The sequence below is a fragment of the Balaenoptera borealis genome (assembly GCF_965194805.1).
Source record: "Balaenoptera borealis genome assembly, chromosome: 4".
In the NCBI taxonomy this organism is placed as follows: Eukaryota; Metazoa; Chordata; class Mammalia; order Artiodactyla; family Balaenopteridae; genus Balaenoptera; species Balaenoptera borealis.
The window spans coordinates 120,509,816-120,537,248 of record NC_138861.1 but is presented as its reverse complement, the minus strand read 5'-3'; the positions used below and the strand labels follow the sequence as shown (position 1 = coordinate 120,537,248).

Genomic DNA, 27,433 nt, shown 5'->3' with positions numbered 1-27,433 from the left:
TCTATTCCAGTATTCCCCAAATAGTCTCATATTATAGGTGTTATTCTGAAATTCTAGTAATAACTAGGAAGTAATAACAAGGAGGAAATCTCTGCTCCAGGTGAAGCTTGAACTCACAACCTCTGAATCCCTTTGAAAGCTTTTGGCTAAGGTAAACTAGTTGTCCAGTTGAAGCACAGATAGATGTGTTTCCTGTTTTCTGACCTAAGGATATGCTAATGTTAAATGATGAAACCAGTTTCCTTGCAGTCTCCTATTTAGTAATCATAACCTTTACACTTCTGTGGTTGGTTGTATTCCTTAATGGCATAGCCTTTTGGAAAACTTTGAAAATGCCAAGATTTTGTAATGAAAAGTTTCTTTCTTAACATGAATATTGGAAACCAGAAGTATTTGGATAACTAAAAGCCACTCTGTGCCATGTCTCTGTAAGTATAGTATATTAAGATAATCTTACCTGAGTGTTCCAGGTTTCTTAGAATAAGAAAAGTTAAATCTGTTATCTTTTTTATAGTCTTTCAAAAAAATTAAGAAACCCCACCAGAGGAAAAAACACCTTGGATTCCTGTGTCTCCCCTCCCAAGCCAAATTTGGATATTGGTCAAAGAAAGAGACTGGGGTCCATTTCATACTTTAAGCATCTTAAATCATGTGTGATCGTTAAAAGCTATTGGCTATAATTAAATGTTTTGATGTTTCTCTATTTTTAACCTTCATTTTTTTCTGCACCTGGAAGTCCTTCCTTAAAGTGCAAACTTGAGTGTTATCAGGCATCTCTATTAGTGATATTTTTCATATAAAAGGAAAATCAACAGTGATGAACTGATCAGTGCTATTGAGAGAGACTGTCTAGTACAGAAAGTTGGTTTGAATAGTTGCATGCAAAGAAAAAGTAGATACAGGTAGAGAGGCTGAAACAGAAAGTCTTTGTATATATATGCTACTAGTTTGCGAGGGTTGGGAAGACTTTCACCTAAAATAGGTGTAAGTGCCCACTAAGCCTGTGCCTGACATTGTGCTGAAACATGTAATATATGTGAAGAGAGAGTGATGCTTTGCAGTTGCCTAACAGTAATGGCACTTTCTTACTTTGCAGCATGTGAAACCACCGTGGAGGTCTTGTTTGACAGCGTTATACATTTAGGCTGTAAGCCGTACCTGGACAGCCAACGAGCCGCATGTAGGTGTCGCTACGAAGGAAAAACTGATCTTTAAAGAAGATACTGACAGGTGGTGACAGCAGATGAGGATAGAAGAACATAACCTTTGACAAAGAGCTAATGTTTTCACAGCATAAAGCTGCCTTATTTTTGTGAAAGGATTATTTTAAGACCTTATTTTGACATTAAAACTTCAAACTAAAGAAACAAATGCAGGTTATCTTCCTGGATGTTGCTGCCTTAGTGTGCCATATTGTCTTGACGATCACAGAAAGAGGTGCATGTTAAGGGAGAATTTTTTAAAAGAAAGAGTCTAACTCAATTTTCACAACTATATTTATCAAAAAATAAGGTCAAATGTAAAATTCATTGTAAGGTATGTTCAACATTATCTTATTTGGAAATATGGGGAAATCTTCACTTAAAAGTATGTTTGTTTACTGTAAAATTTAAAATATACATTTATGCCCAGAAAGATCTGACTTTATTTTTGCTCTTTTAATTAACACAAACAGTTTTTCCATAGCCCACTGAGCATATGAATAAGCCACACTTCTATGAATGACAGGACTAGTTACAAGGACATGTCTGTTTCTCTTGTAAAATTGGAACCATCTCCTGGGACCTCTTAGGAAACAAAACTAGGATATTTAGGTATTAATATGTGCCTAGAAGGTGACGTGAACAAAATTCAGAAGCATAGCCCATTTTATGAACCACTCATGACAAATTTCATATTTTGCTATATAAACTTTGCCTAAATTGGAGAAAAGATGGATTTAATGAGACAAATGAAAAGTTGTTTAATATACACATCAGAGCATTATATGCGTTATATGCTTTGGTGTTTACTCCCTAGGACTTACTCTTGGTAGATTCTGGGATATTTTTAAAAGACTGTAAACCTTTTACTAATATTGGCCTTCATAAAAATTGTTCTTGATATTGTTGGGTTTTTTAAGTCTTTAACTGTGGAGTCAAAAGGGATGGAAAAGCAGGATCCAAAGAACTATCTTTTATGGAAAATTATTAACAGATGTTTAAGAGCAAATCCCAGAACTTCAACTGCCTCTGAAAATGTCTGTGAGGATTAAAAGCTTTTCAACCCCTTGGAAAGCTCAGCTGTGTTCCTCTACCATTCTTTGCTTATCACTGGCTGTCGACTTTCCCTAGCCATGTATATCTTTTGGGTAACCTCTGGCCAAAGTTATTAAGATGAACTGCTTGGAAAGTCAGAGAAAGACAGCACCAGCAGAAGTGGTTCTTTCTAAATCAATACAGGCAGAATTGGGATGAATGAAAAATATGTTCTGGAAAAAGGGCCACATTCCTCACTTTGAATATATGTTATCGCTGAGAACCTGATGGCTTCCCAGACTGAGATGGTGGCAGCTATTCTGCTAATAGATGTGTCCTCTATTAGACAAGGCAAGTGTATCCCTCAGGGCTAAGTAAGCAAACTGGGCTCCAGTTGTATTACTTGACCAGGTAACTTTAAACATGTAATAAATTCATGGATTTTCTTGGCAGTATTGGCTTTCTCAAGAGGACAAAGTCAATGTCTTTGTAAAATATTTAATTCATGGTCATAAATTATGTACAAAAATCAGTAGAAGCAGTTTTTATGTTCAAATTTTAAAAACTTATCTAGGAATAATTTTAGATTTACAGAAGAGTTGCAGAGACAGTATAGAGGCTTCTTGTATACCCCTTACCCCAATGTTAACATTTTACATAAACACGAAACATTTGTTAAGAAACCAACATTGGTAATTACTATTAACAAAACTCTAGACTTTATTAGGATTACACTAGGTTTTCCACTAATGTCGTTTTCCTTTTCCATGATCGACTTTAGGATACACCATGTCTACTTAGCCTCTAGTCTGTGATGGTTCCTCGTCTTTCCTTGTTTTTCATAACCTTGACAGTTTTGAGGCGTACTGGTCAGGTGTCTTGTAGACTGTCCCTCAATTTGGGTTAGTCTTACGTTTTCCTCATGTTTGGACTAGGGTTATGGATTTTTAGGAAGAAAACCAAGAGGCGAGTGGTTTTTCTCATCAAATCATATAGGTAGTTGACTGCTATCGACTTGATGTTGTGTAAACTCTAGACATTTGATTAAGGTAGTGTCTGTTAGTTTCCTCCACTGTAAAGCTACTGTTTTTCCCTTTCCATGCTTTTGTTCTTTGGAAACCAGTCACCAAGTCCAGTCTGTGGGAGGCGAGGGGTGGGCAAGATTATATTCTGCCTCCTGGGAGGGGGGTGTATCTATTGTAGTACTTGAAATTCTTGTCACCATCCGCCCCTCCCCATATCCATTTATTATTCAGTTATTTGTGTCAGTATGGATTCATGCCTATTTCTTTTGTACTGTGGGTAATATTTACAAATTGTTCCAGCTTGGCCATTGGGAGTTACGTCAGTTTGACTCTGTGTGTCTTTGACCTGAACCATCCTTTTGACTTTTGAGCATCTCCATCCTTTCTGGTAAGAAAGTAGGAAAGTTGCTTCAGGCTCATCTTATATATTCCCAGCCCCAGCCCTAGAATCAGCCTCTTTTCAAAGGTTCCTTTTATTGAAGAATGGTTTACAGTGGAACTTAGAAACCAAGATCTGGACATTGGATAGCTTGGTTCTACTGGGGTATCACTGCTTCTAGACCCTCCCAGCAAACAGAGCTAGGAAATATGTGTATATTAACCCATGTACATGTACATATCTGTAATTATTTATGTGTATATATATTAAGCTGAAGATAAGTTTGTACTGTCTTCACTTGAATTCTGTACGACAGGGCATATATTTAAGCTTTAAGGATGGTATTTTCCTTATCCACAGAATAAATTAAAAAACAAAATCACCCCAAAAAAACTAGCTTTTAGCAGCTGTTTGCAAGACATACATTGATATTTTAAAATAATAAAACTATATTGCCTTCAAATAATGCCTGTCTTTTTAAAGTCTTTTGGCACACCTCTTCCAGGGACAGACATGGCTGTATTCATTTCATAGGTGGAGAAACCAAGGCACAAAGAAGTTGTAAGGAAGACAGAATTGAAACATGAGGGCAAACACATCTTCTCGAGCAGGATTTCCTTCAGTGACCCCCTAGACTAGTCTAGACTAGTAGTACTAATTAAAAAGTTTTGTTAGCTTATAACTACTTCTCCCTAAAATGAAAAAGTGATATTTCTGTCACTATTTATAGATGTACAAGGTTGGCAGGAGGTCAGAATGGTCATTATTTTATCCTGGTACAAAACAGGAATAACATCTAACAAAATGAAGACAGTGGAGTCCTTCTGTAAAAACAACTCTTTTTAGTAGACTGACTTTAGTAACTTTGGGGAGTAGAATGAAACCTATTAGGTAAGGATCCTTCCATATAGATTACATTGCATTGGTCAAAATTGACAGATACTCCCTGCAGTATATTCAAGTCTTGTATAACACCTGGCTCTAATGATTGAAATAGCCCCTTTAGTTTGCTGTTTTTCCTCACAGAATTGTGTACAACCAGTATATGAAAAATAGCTAAATTAATAGTTATCAATAAAAATAAAACCAGATCAGCAGTGTCATATTTGCATACAGGTCACGTGATGTTATGCTTTTTTTTGTCTCGGGCTTATTAGGTTTCCAGAACATCCTTCAGAGTCTCCTTGCTGACTACTTTACAAATATGTCTTTGTTGGCTCTCAGGTTTTCTTAAGTGTAGTAATCAGAATTATAGAAATTTGGTATTCCTATGATTTATACAGGAAAAAAACAAGGTTTAGTGGGGTAAACACTGAAAAAAGAAAAAAGGCCAAAATTTAAGTTTTAGAAGTATCTCTGAATTTAACTTTATTCCATATATTTCATTCTTTGGATAGGTAACAGTTGGCTAAGAGCTTCAGTTTCAGAAAATTCCATAAAAGTGACTTCTAAAAGTCACTAAAAAAAGTCACTAAAAGTCACTATAATGGCAAGAATCAAGCCATCCTGCCCATTAACTTTTGGTCTTTAGTATATCTTAATTATTTTAATAATATGGAATTGCTTTGGGTTCTTCTTGAGAAGGAAGAGATTCCTTGTAGGATTCTAATTAGTCTATGTCTCAAACGTGAGCATGCAGCAGAATCACTGGAGGGCTTGTTAAAATGAGCTGCTGGACCCCACCCCCAGTTTCTCATCCAGTAGGTCTGATTGTGTAGGTCCCAAGAGTTTGCATTTCTAGTATGTTCCCAGATGATGTTGATCCTGCTGATTCAGAGACTACGGTTTGAGAACTGGTGTAGGTAATCTTCAGTAGCTAAAAATAACATGTACTGAAAACTTACTGTGGGCTGGGTACTATTCTGGAATTTTGGCAGTTACTATCTCAGCTATTGAGTAAATTTGATCCCCATTTTACGGAGAAGAATTTGAAGCTGGGAGAGGTTAAACTGCCTTAAGTACTTGTCCATGGTCTCACAGCCAATAAAATCATGGAGCCAGGATTAGAACCTAGACAGCCCATTTCCCAATCCCAGGCACTTACCCTTTTTACTGGGGGGATAGCTGTTGCTTTAAAAAGCTAGAATTTAGCATTTATAATTGTAAAATAAGTATCCTAATGCTTTGTATTTATGTCTCTTAAGGTAGACAGTATCTTTATATAACCACATGCTATAAAAGCAATACAATATTCTGAGATAACAAGACACTTAAGGGGAAAAAAAATTCCTTTCATCTGCTCCTTTCAGATAAATGGAAGGTCAGCCAATTGGAGTTCCGCTTCTATATAAGGAGTGTTTTCAGGGCTCAAGCAGAGTAGACCCTGAAAACCAGGCAGGAGGACAGGAGGCTCTGGTGGTCAGATAACTCATTGAAACTGGGTAAAGTCCAGAGTGCAAATGCTGAAACCCTGAATCTCATTCAATGGATAAATAAATATTTATTGAGCACCTCCTACATACTAAGCAACTGCTTTGTAATGGGGAAACCGAAAGAAGGCCAATTTTGCTTTCAATAAGCTTAAGATGGTGGCAATAAAAATGTATTGAGCTCTTCACAAGCCAGGCACTGTTCTGAATACAGTGATTTAACTCAGTTGTTACAACCACCATACAAGGGAGATACCGATACTCCATGTCTTCACCGCAGAATAAGGAACAAAGCTAGTGACTCGGGAAATATTTTATGCCTACAAGGAACTGAACAGTAAGTGGCATGGGGTGAGTAAAATCCTTTGATTTCATATTCTATTCAGTGACCAAGCAAGACTTCTGAACCACAAGTACATGTAGGAAAAGTTACCAAGTTAGATTTTATTTTTCCCTCCCCAATAAAGGGGTGATGCTTATAGAAGACGGATCCCTTATACTTATTTTAATGTATTAGAAATGGTGCCTTAACACATTTTATCCCCCAGTCTGATGACGGTTACTTGTTAAATGGCAAGACCCAGAGAAGATGGAAAGAGGAAGCCACCTTTTCTTCCGATTTCAGAGTTGTTCGTTGAAGTACATTTACACACTAGCCAACCACCCGAAGAGGAGCTCAATTAAATGCAGCAGACATGCTCTGGGTCGTTAAAAGCCATAGTCTACAGACCCCAGAGTCCGGTCTCCTGATTTCTGCATGATTCCTTCCCCGAATTACCTCTACTTATAAAAGCCACACTTGAGAATCCTGGAGTGGCATCTAGTTTACTTTGGCCCGAATCCGCTATACAAACAAAGAGCGTTTTAAAATATTGTAAATTCTTACAAATCCTATGAAGTAACTCGTACTGGAGAAAGGACTACTAGGGAAACAGGAACACACAACAGCCTGCACCTTTGAGGGCGTGAGGAGGAGCAAACGCTTGGGGCGGGGCTTGAGCGTGGAGCTCGCCGCAGGTGATCTGCAGTTGCCTGGAGCCTCCCACCCCGGGACCGCCGCTCGTGCTCGGGGTAGAATCTGACGTCTCCCCACGGCAGGGTTCGGCTCTCCAAGGCGCCAGGCGGACGAGACCGCGTCCCCTGCTCTGCCTGGGCGCTCTTGCCTCGGCGAACTCCGCGTGAGGGAAAGGGGCCTTAACTCTGCGGGGGGCACTGCCACCACCGACCCCGTCCCACCCTCCAGCAGGCGACGGGCAGGGAGCGCGGGCGCCGGGGGGGCGGGCGGGGGCGGGGGGAGGAAGGGGCGGGGGCTGCAGTCCGGCGGCAGGAAGCGGAGGCCGCCTGGGCATCGGTGCTGCGCGCTCGGCCGCGATGAGCTCGGCGCCGGGGCTCCGCGGGGCTCGCGGTGCAGGTAGGCTGCGGGTGCCGAGGGGGCGCGCAGGCGGGGGCGGGGACGCGGGCTCCTCTGGCTTTGTTCGGCGGCCAGAAGAAGTTGAGGGTCTTGGAGCGAAGCGCTCAGGTCCGGTGGGCGCAGCTTAGCTTCTGGGCTCAGAAAAACAACTCGGGAACCTCCCCGCCGCCTCCTTGCGGTCCCTGGTGGCGGCGCCGAGCGCTGGGGCGTGCCCTGGCCGCTTTTGTCCTCCGGGCGCTGATCTCTTTCTAGCCGTCGGGGCTATTTAAACTTTAACTGCGCCTGGTCATAAGAAAGTTAACTTTTGGAGGTTGGATCTTGTTTTGTTTTCTCACTTCTCAGTCAAAAGAAGTGGTTGCCTGCAGTAACAATGGAGCGTGACCGGCCCGAGGCAGTGCCCGGGCGGAGAGACCCCCGGGCTTGCCCGCTCTGAACCTGGAGACGAAAGCCAGGCGTCGGCGGCTGCACAGCCCCCATGGCTCTCCTGCCTCCAGGAAACCTGCAGTTGTTCGTGAATTTAGGTTAAAGCCACAGTAACTATTCTCTACAAAATGATCAACTGCTAAACGCATGCTTTAGAACGTTCTTCCCTGTCACTTATTAATTATTTTACTGATAAGGTTTAGAAATTCTGGCCATAGTAAAAAGAAAAAAAGTGGGGGGTGGTTTGAAGCGCTGGCAGTCAGTCGATGCAGAGCGCCTTTATTTCAGAGCTTTTTATTCTTCGCTGCACAAAACAAGCCTTTTGCCCCAGAGGCAAGTTGTAAAAGTCACCATGGTTGTTCAGGAGGAAGTGGCATTACCCTGATGGACAGTGCGAGGTCCAGTGGCCATTTCCCTTTTGGAACCAGTGGTGAGGGGTGGGAAGCTGGGGCAGGGGTCCAGGATGCTTGAGGGACCGCTAGTCACCGCATGTCGCCCACCGTTCTTTTTATGGCTTCCTTCCTTTTCCTACTTGCTCCCTTTTCAATCTCCACCCCACCCCTTTTCCAGTGTGTTCCAGGCCTGACATGAGTCACTCAAAGTAGGATTAATAAACCAATTGTTGATAGGGAATATGGGTAGATTTTCATAGGTACTGCAGTGAATGAAGATGACAACAGTAGATGCTGAAGAAGTTGGGAGAAATGAACACTTAGTTTAGAAAAGTTTTTGGTCTCTCTCTGGTGGGAGCGGTTTTAACATGGGCGTGTAGGGACTTTGGAATCTACAGGCAGAACCGGGTCTTCAGTACCAACTCCAGGGCACTGACCTTGGACAAATCTCTTGCACTTTCTCTGTCTCACAGGGCCTGTGGAGCAGAGTGAGATAAAGTTATCTAAAGTGCCACACCATCAACAAATGGTAGCTGGAGGCATTGACAGATTAAGGTGTGGAGGAAAAAGGAATGATTTGTTTTGTAAAAATTAAACTTGTTTAAGGAGCAAAGGGGTCATGGTTGCATTATGGTGGAGAGGAAAATTGCTTAAATCAGAGACAAGGAGAAGGGAGAAGAGGTCAAGAGTCAGGTTTAGTGTCGGACCCATTTTTGATGAATAGATTGCAGATGAACAGGAATTTGTAAATCTGTTATATAGGGTATCTCCCTCATTAAGATTTATTTTCTCCATGTCAACAAAGCCAGTTTGTATTCATGCAGTACGATGATACTTGTTAAAGCGCACCCTTCCTGAAAGCTGGTCTGCTGGGTACATACAGTTTAAAGTGACTGCGACAGAGTCGCATTGTATGTTCTCTGGAAGCAGGGTAAAATTGATCAACTCCAAGAAAAGTATTGGAACCTCGGTTCTAATGTCTGTCTTCATAGCTTTCTGTTCTGATTCAACAAACCGCTAGAACAGAGTGGCAGCTGGACTTGGTCGGTAATTGGTATTGCAGGATACAGGGTGCCTGTTTATAGCAGAGTGAAGGTTAGAGCCTGTGAGGATCAGAACTAAAGTTTTCACAGCCCAGTGTCTTTCTACATCTATCATGTTAACAGTGACAACAAAAAAAACTTTAAAAAATGCCTCACTGAGATTGTCCTATCTGTTAACTTTGAAACTGAATGCCATTTTAAACAAATTAATCTTGAGCAACTTAAAACTGGCCATCTTTCCTAAGTCTGTAAGCTGAGGGCAGTATTTGAGATGACCCAAATGCACAGCATAAATTACATCCAGCCCAGGAGAATTGTGAAGCTCCTTCCTCAGACTGTGAAAAAGGAACTTGAAAGACCCAGTCGAGTGTACCTCTCCCGTGCTTTCACCCTCAAGGACTTCAGTGAGTTTGGTGACCGGCCAGTTGGCACAGCTTCCGCCAGGGACACTTCAAGCTGCCTTAGGCTCACTAGACAACAAGGTGCAAAAGCTGGGAGAGGTGAAATGCTGGGTCTGCTACTACTCTGGGCGTCACAGAAGAGACTCAGGTGCTCTCCAGCCTGTGCAGGTTCTTGGCGGGTGAAGGAGGTGATTGGCTTTCAGATATGGATTTAATGTGTTTAGTTTGAGTGGGTCTATTTCTTTATTGTATAATTGGTTTAATGATCAGGACGTGAGGTTATTCAAAGGATCCCGGAACAAAAGCTTTTGAAAATGGAAGGAGAGAAAACCCTGCACTGCTCTGGTAGAGCAGGAAGTAACCCCGGTAGACAGGGTGTGGAGCTCTTCAGGGAAGAGCAATTGTGGGGTAGGAGGAATCCCAGTTAGAACAGTGTGTGAGTTGGAAGTAGCCCCAATAGAGCCTTGTCAGAAGTGGGACGTGTCCAGGGGGAGCAGCGTGTGGACTAGAAAGTATCCTGATGCATCAGTGTGTTGTAGGAAGTACTCTGGGTGGAGGAGTTTACGCGCTAGAAGAGCAGTGTGTTCAGAAGGGCAGAATGCCTGAGGAGCGGGGCGTCTTAGTAGGAAGCATCCCCCACAGAGCCGCGTGGAGTAGGAAGCATCCCCCACAGAGCCGCGTGGAGTAGGAAGCATCCCCCACAGAGCCGCGTGGAGTAGGAAGCATCCCCCACAGAGCCGCGTGGAGTAGGAAGCATCCCCCACAGAGCCGCGTGGAGTAGGAAGCATCCCCCACAGAGCCGCGTGGAGTAGGAAGTATCCCCCGTAGAGGAACAGCGTGTGGAGTAGGAAGTATCCCCCGTAGAGGAACAGCATGTGGAGTAGGAAGTATCCCCCACAGAGCCGCGTGGAGTAGGAAGTATGCCCCGTAGAGGAACAGCATGTGGAGTAGGAAGCATCCCCCACAGAGCCGCGTGGAGTAGGAAGTATCCCCCGTAGAGGAACAGCATGTGGAGTAGGAAGTATCCCCCACAGAGCCGCGTGGAGTAGGAAGTATCCCCCGTAGAGGAACAGCATGTGGAGTAGGAAGTATCCCCCACAGAGCCGCGTGGAGTAGGAAGTATCCCCCGTAGGGGAACAGCGTGTGGAGTAGGAAGCATCCCCATAGAGCCGCGTGGAGTAGGAAGTATCCCCCGTAGAGGAACAGCGTGTGGAGTAGGAAGCATCCCCTGTAGAGGAACAGCGTGTGGAGTAGGAAGTATCCCCTGTAGAGGAACAGCGTGTGGAGTAGGAAGTATCCCCCGTAGAGGAACAGCGTGTGGAGTAGGAAGCATCCCCATAGAGCCGCGTGGAGTAGAAAGTATCCCCCGTAGAGGAACAGCGTGTGGAGTAGGAAGCATCCCCCGTAGAGGAACAGCGTGTGGAGTAGGAAGTATCCCCCGTAGAGCAACAGCGTGTGGAGTAGGAAGTATCCCCCGTAGAGGAACAGCGTGTGGGGTAGGAAGCATCCCCCGTAGAGGAACAGCGTGTGGGGTAGGAAGCATCCCCCGTAGAGGAACAGCGTGTGGAGTAGGAAGTATCCCCCGTAGAGGAACAGCGTGTGGAGTAGGAAGCATCCCCCACAGAGCCGCGTGGAGTAGGAAGTATCCCCCACAGAGCCGCATGGAGTAGGAAGTATCCCCCATAGAGGAACAGCGTGTGGAGTAGGAAGCATCCCCTGTAGAGGAACAGCGTGTGGAGTAGGAAGCATCCCCCACAGAGCCGCGTGGAGTAGGAAGTATCCCTCACAGAGCCGCATGGAGTAGGAAGTATCCCCCGTAGAGGAACAGCGTGTGGAGTAGGAAGCATCCCCTGTAGAGGAACAGCGTGTGGAGTAGGAAGTATCCCCCGTAGAGGAACAGCGTGTGGAGTAGGAAGTATCCCCCGTAGAGGAACAGCGTGTGCAGTAGGAAGTATCCCGGGTATGGCTGCTTGTGGAGTGGGAAGAGGAGGATGTGTGTGCAGTGGAGCAGCGCGTGGGGTAGCAAGTGTGCTGGCTGAGCACTGAGTGCAGTAGGGAGGTGGCCCGGGGTACAGCGCTGTTGAGGAGGAGGTATCCGGGTGAAGAGGTCTCTGTTAAGGAACTCTCCTCCGGCGGAGCACTGTCGTAGGAAGAAGTGTGTCACACAGAGCAGTGTGTGCAGTAGCGTTCTGCACGTAGAACACTGTGGCGTAGGAAGATCCCAGGTAGAGCAGCGTGGAGTAGGAAATCTCTCCTGTAGTGCAGTGTGTGGAGTAGGAAAGGCAGGATGTGTCCTCGGCTGAGCAGCGAGTGGAACCGGAAGTATGGCCGGTGGAAAGTGTGCGGAGAAGGAAGTAGCCTCCATAGAGCAGTGTGTGGAGTAGGGAGAGTTCTGGGTGGAGTAATTGGTAGAGTAGGAGGAGTAGGACATGTCCCGGGGAGTGACCTGGTAAAGCAGTGTGTGGAGCAGGACGTGTCCCGGGGAGGGCAGGGTGTGGGTGCTACCAGGTACCCTTGGTAGATCAGTGTGTGAAGTAGGAAGTGTCCAGGATAGAGCGTGCTGTGGAATAGGATGTGTCCTGGGTAGGGCAGTATGTGGATTCGAAGTATCCGTAGCAGAGCAGTGTGTGGACTAGGAAGTATCCCGGTTTATCATTGTGTGGAGTAGGAAGTATTCCGAGTAGAGCAGTTTCTGTATCCCGGTTTATCATTGTGTGGAGTAGGAAGTATTCCGAGTAGAGCAGTTTCTGTATCCCGGGTAGAACACCGTGTGGCGTAGGAAGCAACCCCGGTGGAACGGAGTGTGTAGGAGGAGGTACCCTGGGCATAACTGTGGAATCGGAAGTATCCCCCGGAGAGCCGTGTGCTCACTGGGTCAGCATCCCAAGTAGGGGGGTGTCTTATTAGGAAGCATCAGCTGTACGGCAGTGTGTGGGGTAGGACGTGTCCCCAGTAGAGCAGTGTGTGGAGGAGGAAGTGCCCTGGTAGTAGAGTAGGGCTGGAGGTTTCATGGTAGACTAGTGTGTGGTATAGGAAGTATTCTGGGTAGAGGAGTTTGTGGATCCCTGGAGAGCGCTGTGCGTGGTAGGAAGTATCCTCAGTGTCGAGTGTGCAGAGCAGAAAGTGTTCTAGTAGAAAAGTGTGTGGAGTAAGTACTGTCCCTGGGAGGACAGTGTGTACAGCAGGAAGTATCCCCAGCATCAGTGCGTGGGGGAGGAAGTGTTCTGGTGGAACAGTGAATGAGCTACCACGTAACCTTAGTAGAGCCGTGGGTGGAGTCGGTGGGATCCCTTTTAGAACATCGCGTGGAGTAGGAAATCCCCCAGTAGAGCAGCTGTCCAGTAGGGAAGTCCCCCTGGATAGAGGAGTGCTTGGTAGGAAGTATTCCCAGTAAAGCAGGGTGTGGAATATGAAGTATCCACCTTAGAGCAGGATGTGGAGTAGCACGGAAACTTTGGGAGAGTGGGGAGGATGCATTAGAGGCTGCTTTTGACTCCTAATCTTTGGTGTGAGTAAAAATCACCTTGTAAATATGCAGATCCTGGGAAAGATCCTTTCCCAGGATTCTTTTTTTTTTTTTAATAAATTTATTTATTTTATTTTTGGCTGCATTGGGTCTTCGTTCCTGCGCGCGGGCTTTCTCTAGTTGTGGCGAGCGGGGGGCTACTCTTCGTTGCGGTGCGCGGGCTTCTCATCACGGTGGCTTCTGTTGTTGTGGAGCACGGGCTCTAGGCGCCTGGGCTTCAGTAGTTGTGGCTCGCAGGCTCTAGAGCGCAGGCTCAATAGTTGTGGCGCACGGGCTTAGTTGCTCCACGGCATGTGGGATCTTCCCGGACCAGGGACCGAACCCTTGTCCCCTGCATTGGCAGGTGGATTCTTAACCACTGCGCCACCAGGGAAGCCCTTTCCCAGGATTCTGATTCTGTAAGTCAGGGTTAGGATCCAGGAATCTGCATTTTATCACCCAGGCCAGGAAATGATGCAAGAAAAACTGGGGTGTATGGCACAGGGGAAGGGGAAGGCCACCGTGGGGTCTTGGCTGGAATGCTGGGTGCATTACAGGAGGAACAGCCTGAGAGTGACTAGTAAAGGGCCCTGGAGTTGAATTCCCCATCTCACCTCATCCTCCCTCCCTGGGTGGATTTTTGTCAGTGAGGAGACGTGAGGTTAGAACAATCAGGCGTCAGGGAGAGACTCCAAGGAGAGACTCCAAGGAGAGAGGGGGACCCCACCCTCTTGACTAGGAGATGATGGGTAGGAGTCTACCCTTGGGGTCTATTGCGCTTCCTTCAAAGACCTCAGCTGAGAGGTGCATCTTGCTATACTGTTGATATTGTATTACCTTCTCTCCCCTCCCCTCTTAAGCTCAAGTTTATCAGGTAAAAACAGATTTATGAGCGTATGGGCCCTTCTTGTAGAAGATGCTAGACTGACTGTGCTGTCCAGTACAGAAGCCACTGGCCACACGTTTAAATTAATTTAATTAACTGAGTTCCTCAGTTACACTAGCCACATCTCAAGTGCTCAAGACCACATGTGGCCAGTGGCTGCCCTATGGGACAGCTCTGGTGTAGGGAATTCTGTCATTGCAGAGAGCTCTGTTGCACAGCCTGTTCCCGGGAGTAGAGAGGGATTCAGTGAGAGGCTGTCTCGGGGGTGGGGAAGTCTGTTCGTGGGTCAGGAGCAGAGGGTCCCGATTATAGGGTCGTAAGTGCGCATGTGTCATTCAGGAGATCAAAGTCTGAGCCTTTGCCCCTTCCCTTCCTCCCCCAAACGTCTACCTCTTCCAGGTGGCAGGGTAATCCAGTATTAACCACGCTCTGTTCAGTTCTCTTGCTTGACTTAATCCTGTCTCTGTTTCAGAGAATATTTGCAAAAACATTTTCTGCAGAATCAAGCAATTTCGTATTTCATTTGAGCTGCATAATCACAGAACTACATTTGTTACTTTAGACATATTTTGCAATGAATGTGTTTGAGTAATATTTTCTCCATTTTTATTTTTTTAATTTTCTCCATTTCTAATCTGTTTTATTTTGCACGTAAGAGTTGAGGGTGAGAAAAAATTGAGCTGTTAATTTATAGTTATTTATTTTTTTTAACATCTTTATTGGAGTATAATTGCTTTACAATGGTGTGTTAGTTTCTGCTGTATAACAAAGTGAATCAGTTATACATATACATATGTTCCCATATCTCTTCCCCCTTGCGTCTCCCTCCCTCCCACTCTCCCTATCCCACCCCTCTAGGTGGTCACAGAGCACCGAGCTGATCTCCCTGTGCTATGCAGCTGCTTCCCACTAGCTATCTGTTTTACATTTGGTAGTATATATAAGTCCATGCCACTCTAATTTGTTTATTATTAATAGCACTTTCCCTTCCTTCTCCCTTACTCCTTCTCACATACTTTGACCTTTAAACTAACCAAGACAGAAGGGGCTTAAGAGTATAGGAGTCAAGGCAGCTGGGAGTTCCTGATGTGTTTTATGACCATTAGTCAAAAAGTATATTAACAAAACCCAACTTTTTTTTAATAGGTGAACAAAACATGACAGAAACAGATGCCTTCCCTATGAGGTAAAAATGTGCTCTTTACCAGTAAAGCTCTTTTCCTTTGGTGATCATGATCAGCCTACAGAAATCAAAGCAAGAAAGGGACCTGGGAGCTAGAGAGCAGAACTGAGAATGTCAGGTTTTAGCATTTGGAGGGTTGGTTTGTAGATGTGCAGGTTAGTGTAGATGTGCCGCCCCTGGCTGTGAAGGGACCTAGACTGAGGTTCAAAATACTGAACAATTGGGACGGCATGGGCCCTGGGGCTAGGCCTGGGCCAGGCCGTTGTCCTTGGTCGCTGACTCCTGGAGACCTGGGGGGAAGACACCCACGCAGAGGGATTGGGGTGGGCGTAGGGGTGCCCAGGATGGCTGCCGTTACCTGTTGGTACAGAAATATTGGGTGGGCCAAAAAGCTTGTTCGCTTTTTTCCGTTCGATGGCTCTAGTAGCACTTAGTTGTCTTTAACTTCATTCAAAACAATTTTGTTAGACTGTATTGTGACAGCTGTCATATCAGCATGCATTTGAAAAAAAAAGTTATCAAAATTGAATTTTTGTGTAGCCATTTTAATATTGAAGATGGAAGGAAAAAAGCAACATTTCCAACATATTATGCTTTATTATTTCAAGAAAGGTAAAAATGCAACCGAAACACAAAAAAAGATTTGTGGAGAAGGTGCTGTGGCTGACTGAACGTGTCAGAAGTGGTTTGCGAAGTTTTGTGCTGGAGATTGCTCGCCGGACGATGCTCCACAGTCGGGTAGACCAGTTGAAGTTGATAGCGATCAAATCGAGACATTAATTGAGGACAGTCAACGTTATACCACTCAGGAGATAGCTGACATACTCAAAATACCCAAATCAAGCACTGAAAATCATCTGCACCAGCTTGGTTATGTCAGTCACTTTGATGTTTGGGTTCCACATAAGTTAAGTGAAAAAAACCTTCTTGACCGTATTTCCACATGCGATTCTTTATGTAATGAAAACGTTCCATTTTTAAAACAAATTGTGACGGGCGATGAAAAGTGGATACTGTGCAATAATGTGGAACGGAAGAGATCGTGGGGCAAGCGAAATGAGCCACCATCAACCACACCAAAGGCCAGTCTTCATCCAAAGAAGGTGATGTTGTGTACATGGTGGGATTGGAAGAGTTCTGTATTATGAGCTCCTTCCGGAAAACCAAACGATTCATTCCAACAAGTACTGCTCCCAATTAGACCAACTGAAAGCAGCACTTGATGAAAGCGTCCAGAACTAGTCAACAGAAAATGCATAATCTTCCATCAGGATAATGCAAGACTGCATGTTCCTCTGATGACCAGGCAAATACTGTTACAGCTTGGCTGGGAAGTTCTGATTCATCTGCTGTATTCACCAGACATTGCATCTTCAGATCTCCATTTATTTCAGTCTTTACAAAATTCTCTTAATGGAAAAAATTTCAATCCCCTGGAAGACTGTAAAAGGCAACTGGAACAGTTCTTTGCTCAAAAAGAGAAAAAGTTTTGAGAAGATGGAATTGAAGTTGCCTGAAAAATGGCAGAAGGTAGTGCAACAAAACGGTGAATATGTTGTTCAATAAAGTTCTTGGTGAAGATGGAAAATGTGTCTGTCTTTTACTTAAATTCCGAAGGAACTTTTTGGCCCACCCAATATTTCAGGACTTCCCTTGCCAGTGTGGCTGGGAGGCTTCCCTGGGGCACTCCAGTGGTCGGTCCACCTGGCAGAGGAGGAGGACGCAGCAGACCTCTATCTGCTCTATATGTTGACCTTGGGCTTGGAGGAGCTCATTATTTAATATGACTTAAGTGATTGTTTTTAAAACTTTTCATAAACAGAGAAGTGTTTGATCCGGCAGAAACGTACAAAATGGACCACAAGAGGAGAGGAATTGCTTTAATCTTCAATCATGAGAGGTTCTTCTGGCACTTAACCCTACCAGACAGGCAGGGCACCAGCGCCGACAGAGACAGTCTTAAGCGCAGGTAGTATGGTTTGATCTACATGTCAAGATGGTGAGGTATTTAAGTGATAACTACTTATCAAAACTTGTCCACACTGATGAAATAACAGACAGAGCAAGAGTATTTGAGGATGAACCTCATTTGGGCACAGCCTCCCTTAAGAACTTGCCTGAATTTCCCCCCTAATCCTGTTCTATTAAATGTTTACATTCTTTGCATTGTTATAAATCTATCTGCATAGTAGATGGCAGTATTCTAACTTATATCAGTTATGAATAAATCCCTTCCTACCGTGGGTTATCAAGGAAAACCATCATTGTCATATTTGATTTTTCTTTCTCCCTAAAGAAAAGTCAATTTATATGTCATAAAAATGTGTATAGATTCCTCAAATAATTAGGGGTATGTGACAGCTTTGAATAGCTCATAAGCTAACATCCAATTTAATTTATCTCCAGGTTTTCAGATCTAGGATTTGAAGTGAAATGCTTTGATGATCTTAAAGCAGAAGAACTACTGCTCAAAATTCACGAGGGTAGGTATCAATAGTTTTCTTATTCATATTCCTCTGATGGGATTGAGTAGTTTTCAATTATCCTATGTGTAAAGACAATTATCCTATGTGTTAATTATTATCCAAATAATTAACTGTATTGTGAAAAAGGCTTGTCAATTAATTTAGCATGGGTTATAGGTTTTGGTTGTGCCTCTCTGATTGTGTTACCTACCAGATTTAGAGACCTTTGCAAAGTATTATGCCTCCAAAGTTACAGTCTATATACCACTAGTTACAGTCTATTACTCTAGAAATGAATGAAATGATCTTTTCATTTGGCAATTAAAAGCCGAAAATGCAAATACTACAGATGCTGGGTAGTCATTTTTTAATTGACTCCTTCCATACCCAAGTTTTTTACTGGCTTCAAAATACTGTTGATTTATATACATTCTCTCTTAATTTCTACATCACTATGCAGTAGTAGGTAAATGAACAACTTACGTTTATAATAATCACTACATGTCATGGATTTTTAAGTAATTTGTCAATGGACTATTATAACATTTACATAATTAAACTTTCTTCCGAGCTCTTTTTTTTTTTTAATTGAGGTATAATTGACATATAACATTAGTTTCAGGTATACAGCATAATGATTTGATATTTGCATACAGTGGGAAACGATCACCACAGGAAATCTAGTGACCGTCTGTCACCATACGTACTTACAAAGACTGTCTTTTCTTGTGATGAGGACTTTTGAAGATCTCCTCTCTCGGCAGCTTTCCAGTATGCGATGCCGTATTGTTAACTACAGTCATCATGCTGTCCATTACATCCCTGGGACTTACGTATTTGTGTAACTGGAAGTTAGTACCTTCTGCCCCCTCCCCCATTTTGCCACACACCCCCCATCCCTGCCTCTGCCCCAGCAGCCACCAGTCTGTTCTCTGCATCTTTGAGGTTGGTCGCCTGCTTGCTGGCTGGTGTTTTGGATTCCACATATAGTGAGACCATGTCTTTTTCTGCCTTCTCTCACCTAGCATAAGGCTCTCAGGATTCAGTCATGTTGTTGCAAATGGTGAGATTTCTTTTCTTAATGGCTGAATGGTAAGCCACTGTATATACACACGTCTTCTTTATCCATTCATCCATTGTTGGACATTTAGGTTGCTTCCATATCTTGGCTGTTGTAATAATTGCTGCAACGAATATGAGGGTTCATATATATCTTTTCAAATGAGCGTTTTTGTTGTCTTCGGATAAATACCCAGAAGTGGAAGTGCGGGATACAGTAGTTCTATTTTTAATTTTTTGAGGAACCTCGTACCAGAGTTCTTCTTTAACCTGTAAATAATTTCAACTGGCTGCTTACCAGGTTTTCTACTTTGCTTGCTCCTCAGCTTTGGAGGACATCACTCTCCCGTCTTAACACTCTTTCGGAAGCTCTGAGCGCCGCGGACATAGAGTGAAGGTGCTGCACTCCTTGGAGGTGCAGCGACACATAGGGAGGTGTTATGTAGTAGTTTTTGGGTCTTTCCAGAAGGTCTCTGCTGATTCAAGGAAACTTATATTGCCAAAATGACTTGGATCTTTTAAGGGTGTTCCCCACAATAATCCCTTTAGGTTTTCCATGTCATTATTCTGTGTTTTAGAAGAGCTAACAAAATCTGTTCAACTCTATTACTTTGAACTGCAATAATTTGGATTTTTTAAAAATCAGATATAGTATGGTATAAATTATTGCTTGATTAAATACTAAAATAAGTTATGTTTCATTACAGACATTTTATATTATAATAATAAATTTCCCCCCTCCCTCAGTTGTATGTATGTAACTTTATTCTAATATTAGTAAATTAAATTTTTAGATGTAGATAATAAGCACCTTATTTTCATTTCTAAATAACTTTTGGGGGCCTTTTTAGCATCAACCGCTAGCCATGCAGACGCCGATTGCTTTTTGTGTGTTTTCCTGAGTCATGGTGAAGGCAACCACATCTATGCATATGATGCGAAGATTGAAATTCAGACACTGACTGGCTTGTTCAAAGGAGACAAGTGTCAGAGCCTGGTTGGAAAACCCAAGATATTTATCATTCAGGTAAGACTGATTATGTTATAGTCTTAGTTATCAAGGCCATGGTTCTGTACATGTGACTAGAAAGGACTAAAGCTGATTTCGGAAGTAACTTTCTCCAGTAATCGGAAAGGCCCTTTTTGAATCCTAGCGGAGTCGCAGTTTGAGCTGTTAGTATCTTTATCACTTGGATTGACATTGGAAATGACTCAAAACAACGAATGTGCTGCTCCCTGGCTCAGCCCAGTGTCAAGGCAGAGCCGCTGGACGAGCATCTGCTGGTGGGCAAGTGCAGTGCAGGGCCACCTGTTCAGACCAGGTTTGGTTTGGGGGCTGGAGAGCATGCTAGCTGGTGGGAAGAATGTGGGCATAAAGACTTCTAGTCCAAGCTTGCCTCGTCCTTTCACATTTTCCCTTAGGCCAAAATGCAGTTACCCACTGCCAAACTGATATTAGGGATAAAAATATTTGGGGGCTTGAATAGCATCATTTGGTACCTCAATAAGGATTCTGAACAAAAAAGAATTCCTCACGTTCCAGGGCTGCAATCCTCTATTTCTATGAACGGCATGGAGGACACAGCCACGTTTCACACCCTGCCGTACCTTGAGGAAGGGAGCAAGGGGGGCTATAAAAAAAAAAAAAAAAAGTCAAGGATGACTCCCTGGTTTCATGTTTGGACAGCTGCATTGGGGTGTCTGTGGGACATGTCGTTGGAGATTCAGGTCTAGAACTTGAGACAGGCAGCCTGGATTAGAGAAATAAGTTTGGGAGTAATGAGGGGATGGGTGGTACTGGAAGGCATGGGAGTAGATGAGTTTCCCCATGTCAAGTATAGCCTGGAAAACGAGTGTAGAGGGAATTCCGTGGTGGTCCAGAGGTTAGGACTCAGTGCTCTCACTGCCAGGGCCCCGAGTTCAATCCCTGGTCGGGGAACTAAGATCCTGCAAGTCGCGGAGCAACTAAGCCCATGTACCACAACTACTGAGCCTGTGCTCTAGAGCCCGCGAGCCACAACTACTGAGACCACACACCACAACTACTAAAGCCCGCGTGCCTAGAGCCCGTGCTCCGCGGCAAGAGAAGCCACCGCAGTGAGAAGCCCGCGCACCACAACAAAGAGTAGCTCCTGCTCGCCACAACTAGAGAGAAAAGCCCGCCTGCGCACAGCAACGAAGACCCAACGCAGCCAAAAAATAAATAAATATTAAAAAAAAAAAAAGACAGGTGACTGCTCATGAAAAGGGAGTGGCCAGCACTGTCAGACAGGAGAATTGGAAATAACTCATGGGCCACAAAGAAGGAAAATGTTTTGCCAAGTTATTTCATTTCTCTATGCCTCAGATTCTTCATCTGTGACATAGGGGTAAAATAGCACTGGCTCATGGGGTGGTTGAGAGGATAAAATGATCTGGCCTAACAAATGAAAAACACTTCGAACAGTGCCTGGCACATGGCAGGCCCCCAGTAAAGGCTGGCTCTTATTCTTACTGCAGTTGATTTGGCAAGTGATGGCATTGAGTTCCATGTGTTCTACATTCCATTTAGGAAGACAGTTGAAAATAAGGTCTGAAAATAAGCCTGGTAATACTATGTAAGATCAAAATCTCCCTGTAAAAAATAGGATATTAGGGATCTTCTATTTATATGATAACTCTGAAATCCATCAGAACTGTTTCTTTTAAAGCTTCTAATTCTTCAGCCATTTCAGAATTGATGAATGCATTTATAATACTACAGCGGAATCTTGTTAGAGCACTGTATTAAGTTTACTGGGGCTGCCAGAACAAAGTACAGGCATACCTCACTTTATTGCACTTTGCAGATAGTGCTTTTTTTTTTTTTTTTTTAACAAATTGAAGGTTTGTGGCAACCCTGTGTTGATGCCATTTTTCCAACAGCATTTGCTCACTTCATTTCTGTGTCACATTTTGGTAATTTTCATATTTCAGACTTTTCCATTATTACATTTGTTATGATGATCTGTGATTTTGACATTACTATTGCAAAACGATTATGACTAGCTGAAGATTCAGGTGATGGTTAGCATTTTTTAGCTATAAAGTATTTTTTAATTAAGGTCTGTACTTTTTTTAGACATAATGCTACTGCACACTTAATAGACTACAGTATAGTGTAAACATAACTTTTATATGCACTGGGAAACCAAAAAATTCATGTGACTCACTTTATCATGATACTCGCTGTGTTGCTGTGGTCTGGAACCGAATCTGCAGTATCTCTGAGGTCTGCCTGTACACAAACTGGGTAGGTTAGACAAGAGAAATTTTTCTTGCGGTTCTGGAGGTTAGGAGTCTGAGATCAAGGTGTCAGCAGGGTTGATTTCTTCTGAGGCCTCTCTCCTTGTCTGGGAGGTGGCTTCTGTTCACACGCTCTTTCCTCTGTGCATGTCTGTGTCCTGGTCTCTCTTTATAAGGATGCCAGTCATAGTGGGTTAGGGCCCACCAGTAGGACCTCATTTTACCTTAATTCTCTCTTTAAAGGCCATATCAGCAAATACAGTCACATTTGAAACACTGGGGGTTATATATGATATATATAAGTCCTTAGTGTATAAATGGGGGGAGGGACAAAAATGCAGCCCATAATAGTTATTTGAGTAGAAATTAATTTTAGCCCTTGTGTGAGTCAGAATTAGTAAGAATTTGAGCCCTCACTTTAAAGTAGGAGCAAAAGGCAGGAGGCACATTAATAGATGTCCTCTCAGGTCATGTGGTGTCATTTTGACCCTTAATTTATGGCAGCAGCTTGGCAAGGAAAACCCAATCTGGGAATATATTACCTGATTATATAGAAACACTTAGGCAAATACTATAGCTTTTAAAAGAAAGGGTGACTCTTGGTGCTATGGTGTGGATAATCCATAAGAAACTGTAAAACCGCAGATGCTTTCCCTTTTACAGTGTACCATTCAATCAACATTAACTATAAGAAAACGTAAGTAGGAAAAAAAACCTGTCAGCTTTGGCCTGCTCTAAACCTGAATGCGTTGTTTCTGAAGCGCCTATAAAGTGGCTTCTGTTGATGTTGCAGTGGAGGCGTACTGAATCACAGATTCACTGTGAACATGAAGCATTGGGAAGAATAGGTAAGTAAAGGAGGGGATTTTCCTCCTTGTCTCGTAGGCATGTCGGGGAAACCAGCACGATGTGCCAGTCATCCCTTCGGATGTAGTGGATCATCAGACAAACAAGCTGGATGTCAACCTAACCCAGGTGGATGCAGCCTCGGTTTATACACTTCCTGCTGGAGCAGACTTCCTCATGTGTTACTCTGTGGCAGAAGGTGTGTGGGTGTTTAATACAAATGTGTAATTGGCTTTCTTGGCTAAGTACTCCTGTAAGTTTCACCTTGGCTTGATTTAGTTGAGGTCTTTCTAATGGGGCATGTGATTTGGTCGTGAAGCTCAGAGGCTTAATGGACTTCTTTGTGCCATGTGATCAGAGTGATATCTAAAAGCATAAAATACCTTATAGAAAAATCCTTCCTGAGAACTATGTTAAAGCTACAAGGCTAATTATATTGACTATTAGCAGCAGAATATGTCAATTACTGATGGTGACACTGCTTTTGTGGTAACACTCATGGAAGACGTTGAAAAATATTCTGATGACAGTTCTCTGCTCTTGCAGTAAATAATTTTATGTTTTTCTTTTTTCTAATCTCTTGTCTCAGAAATCATTGCCTGGTTACTGCTATCTTGGGAATTTTTAGGAAATGGAGAAAATTACGTAGCATTAACCCTATTTTTATAGAACTGTATGGAATTAATCTTTTTTCCCACGTGAGAATAGTCAACAGAAAACTTTTAAAACTGTATCATGGCACATCTTAGTCTTCTCCAAGGATTTTTAAGAACTCAGACTTTTTAAAGGTGTTTTTCTGTCACAGTAAGTGACCAGAAAACTTCAGTGGTTCCTCCTATCTATCTTTTTTAGGTTATTACTCTCATCGGGAAACTGTGAATGGCTCATGGTACATTCAAGATCTGTGCGAGATGCTGGGAAAGTTCGGTTCCTCCTTAGAGTTCACAGAACTCCTCACACTGGTGAACAGGAAAGTTTCTCAGCGCCGAGTGGGCATCTGCAGAGACCCAAGTGCAATTGGAAAGAAGCAGGTTCCCTGCTTTGCCTCAATGCTAACTAAAAAGCTGCATTTCTTTCCAAAATCTAAATGATTGATAGGTGCTATTTTGTTTTATGTATCTGTATTTTTATATAAAGAAGTATCTCTAGGTTGAAGCAATTTAAATGGTGCAACAATTTTAAATGTCTTAAGCTTTAATGAGAGAACTTTACAAAAAAATAGCTCATATTGGACATGGTGAAGGGGTTTGATATATGTAGAAATGAAATCCTCAGGGAATTCCTATAAATAAAAATCCACAAGCATTTGTAATACTTGACTTTTGTAGTAAATTGCAAGGTTACTCAAAATATCTGACTGATTTAACTTGTGTTTTGTGACTTTATAAAACTTTATAATGTTTTTAAAAGTTTTTGAACCTAATAATTCATTGTTTTCCTTTAATATCTGAAATTCACTCTATTAAATTTTTCTAATTCACATTCTTACTCATTTGTATAATTTATAGATGACTTGTTTTACTTGGTCATATAAATTAATCTACATATGAATTATCACTTTTTATATAGGACTTCTTTAACTCTCACTTTAATAAAAAATGAGCCTTCAAGAACTATTACATGGCATTCTGAGGAAGAAATATAAAACACAGTTAATTCTTAGTCAGTAGAGGCTACACACTTGCAAAGTTTGATTCTGTCAGTATCTTGCATGTTAATTACTATTCACTGTCCGGCAGTCCCACTCACAGACCATCATCATGTTCATGGAATAATAGATGTTACCTTTTTTTTTGGCTGTGCCACGCGGCATGTGGCATGCAGGATCTTAGTTCCCAGACCAGCAAATGAACCCGTGCCCCCTGCAGTGGAAGTGCGGAGTCTTAACCACTGGACCGCCAGGGAAGTCCCAGATGTTACTTTTAAGATTCAGTTCTTACTAATATGATATGTAAATTTTGAGTAATATGTTTTGTTAATAACCTGCCGGAGGCTGAATATGATTAAAAGTTTGGGCTTTGATAACACACTTGTGAGTTGCTAGTTCAGAACCAGTAGTTTGCCTGTGCTGTTTCAGCTGTAGTTCAAAACACGTGCCAACTATATGCTAAGGTCAGTGGGACATTTATACCTTTTTTTTGTGGTCATGACAGGGACTTCACTGTCAGTTGAACATTGTACCTTTCCTTTAACCCCCGACCCACAGGTGCTGCCGGCTCTTCTTGCAAGAGCAAATGACTACAGAAACTCTCCTCAGTTCATCCAATGAACACGGGCCTGGCCCTCTAGGCAAAGAATATACAGCTCTGGTTACCTGAGAGAAATTAGCTCACGTTATTAAAAAGCTCAACAAACCCCCCTCACACACACAATTTTTTTTTTCCCTTGAATGTGATCAGTCAGAGGGTTTATCTGAATAAAATCCTCTTGTTCAGATGCAGTGACGTTGGTACCTACATATCTGGGCGTCAAAATGCCATCAAATTTGAGCTGTGGAAGCCATAGGGACACAGTTGAATTTCGTTTATAACAGTTGTCTCAGGATAAAACAATTCTTTTGTAATAAAACTAACGTGTAATTTGGACTCCTTTAGTTTTAGTTCCAATCTGTTTAACTTACAACTTGGAACTTGAGTAGAAATTTCATACTCTGTTTATGTTAATAACTGATCTATAAAGGTTTAACATAAATGACATGTCTCATTTGAGAAACTACAGTTTAATTACTAAAAAGGTCAGAGTGTCTTGCCTCTGATCACCGAGCTGTCATCCCCTGGGTACTCAGAAATCAGTTTCACCTGTCATAAAGCAAGTACAATGTGACCTACATGTAGCTCCTTCTCTGAAGAATTAAACTTTATTTTACTTTGTAAAGTGGGAAGATCCAAGTCAAAGGGAGCTATCTTTACTAAGAATTAATTCATTTTTCGCATGACAAATTTTCTGAAGCCCTAAAAACACAGACGTGTTCTTTGATAATTGTCTTTCACATTCTAGTTCAGGGTTCAGTAAAATTTTTCTGTAAAGAACCAGAGAGTAACTCTGCTGGGCTTTGTAGGCCCGCTGTCTCTGCTGCAGTCAACCCTGCTGCTATAGTGTGAGAACAGCCACAGTCAGTGCATCAGTGGGCATAGCTGTGTTCCAATAAAACTTTACGTACAAAAACAGGCTCTAGTCTACCCCTTTTCCCCAGGTTTTCCTTTAGACGGTTTGAGAATTCAGAAGCCATCCTTTCTACTTTCCTAGTCTCAGCTTTTCCCCAGCACTATACCTGAAATTTCCACAGACCTTAAACCTGTCTCTCTTGGGTACCTCATAGGAGCCAGGTATTCGTGGCACTTGGGATGGATGCATCAGTGAATAAAGCAAACAACACTCCCTGTTCTTTCATTATATTGACAGTCTTGTCTTCCTGGGAATAGAGTTCCTCAAACGCAGAACATGTCCTAAGAATTTGTCATAATACTTAACCTGGTGATACTCATTATAAAAACATATTAGTGCATATTCTTAGCTTGTTAATAAAACATACTAACATACTGCTAATTCAGAATCTCCAGGTTTCGGAGATACTGATAGAAACCAGCAGGTGGTCACAGTGTGTTGCTCTACTTAAGGTGTAGGAAGTTTGAATCTGATTAGGTTGAAAGATATACCCTGCAAACACTGGTATTTTTTTTAAGCAAATCTCTTAATATCAGGGTGTCATCATTACCCTTTCTGTCCCATAGTCAAACATGTAAAAGGTGACATCCTGGATGATGGATTAAATACCATTAGTTGTACATTTATAAAGATTTATGATTTACTATGAGTAGATGCTTAAATCTTTTCTCGGAGCTTCCCTGGTGGCACAGTGGTTGGGAGTCCACCTGCCAATGCAGGGGACACGGGTTCGATCCCTGGTCCGGGAAGATCCCACATGCCTCGGAGCAACTAAGCCCGTGCGCCACAACTACTGAGCCCTCATGCCACAACTACTGAAGCCCACGCGCCTAGAGGCCGTGCTCTGCAACAAGAGAAGCCACCGCAATGAGAAGCCCGCACACCGCAATGAAGAGTAGCCCCTGCTCGCCGCAACTAGAGAAAGCCCGCGTGCAGCAACGAGGACCCAATGCAGCCAAAAATAAATAAATTAATTAATTAATTTTTTTAAAAAAATCTTTTCTAGCTGTGTGCACTTGGGCAAATTAACCTCTCTGAACTGTTTCCTTATTATTAAATTGGGATTAAAAACAGCTACCTCCTAGGATTATAGGATTACAAATAACATATATGTGAAGTGCCTAGAACAGTACTTGACAACAAATGGTAAATAGTATCTAAGTAAATATTAGTTATGATGAAACATTTCAAATGACATTTTATAATAATTTTAACTATATTTAATGATAAAAATCTTGCAACTACTGTGAATTTAAAAAGAAATTAATGACCAGATGATTCTAAATGAAGCCTAAAAATCAAAGTGAAGCCAAGAACACCGACCGTTTCACCTCCGCACGGGAATGAACACAGGACAGGCTGACAAAGCTTCTTAAATGC

General features: G+C 42.8%; 2 protein-coding genes across 7 annotated transcripts in view; both read left to right on the top strand.

The window, feature by feature from the left end:
* Positions 1-16,166, top strand: part of PLA2G12A (phospholipase A2 group XIIA) — a 35,597-nt gene extending 19,431 nt beyond the window's left edge. Inside the window, exons 4-6 of the mRNA XM_082389199.1 lie at positions 1,097-7,188; positions 15,218-15,257; positions 15,863-16,166. Of these exons, the coding sequence (XP_082245325.1) occupies positions 1,097-1,215 (119 nt within the window). The 3' untranslated portion in view covers positions 1,216-7,188; positions 15,218-15,257; positions 15,863-16,166. The remainder of the gene's footprint in view (positions 1-1,096; positions 7,189-15,217; positions 15,258-15,862) is intronic.
* Positions 7,076-27,037, top strand: CASP6 (caspase 6). 6 transcript variants are annotated; one of them, XM_082389183.1, is made up of 8 exons: positions 7,076-7,188; positions 7,764-7,942; positions 15,218-15,257; positions 17,077-17,223; positions 17,661-17,737; positions 19,630-19,805; positions 22,928-23,087; positions 23,741-27,037. In XM_082389183.1, the coding sequence occupies exons 2-8, from the start codon at positions 7,897-7,899 to the stop codon at positions 23,977-23,979; spliced, it is 885 nt and encodes a 294-aa protein (XP_082245309.1). In that variant the 5' UTR covers positions 7,076-7,188; positions 7,764-7,896; the 3' UTR covers positions 23,980-27,037. The 6 variants fall into 6 exon arrangements, with proteins under 6 accessions (XP_082245309.1, XP_082245311.1, XP_082245310.1 ...); XM_082389182.1 differs by lacking the exon at positions 7,076-7,188 and adding an exon at positions 7,320-7,421; XM_082389185.1 differs by lacking the exon at positions 7,764-7,942 and having other exon boundaries at positions 7,112-7,188.
* Positions 27,038-27,433: the final 396 nt, after the last annotated feature.

Excerpts from the sequence above, each read along its gene's own strand:
- CASP6 (XM_082389183.1), top strand. The coding sequence starts at position 7,897 with ATGGCTCTCCTGCCTCCAGGAAACCTGCAGTTGTTCGTGAATTTAG. Across the intron at positions 7,943-15,217 it reads GCAGTTGTTCGTGAATTTAG|GTGAACAAAACATGACAGAA; the intron begins GTTAAAGCCACA and ends TTTTTTTAATAG. Across the intron at positions 17,224-17,660 it reads AGAGACAGTCTTAAGCGCAG|GTTTTCAGATCTAGGATTTG; the intron begins GTAGTATGGTTT and ends ATTTATCTCCAG.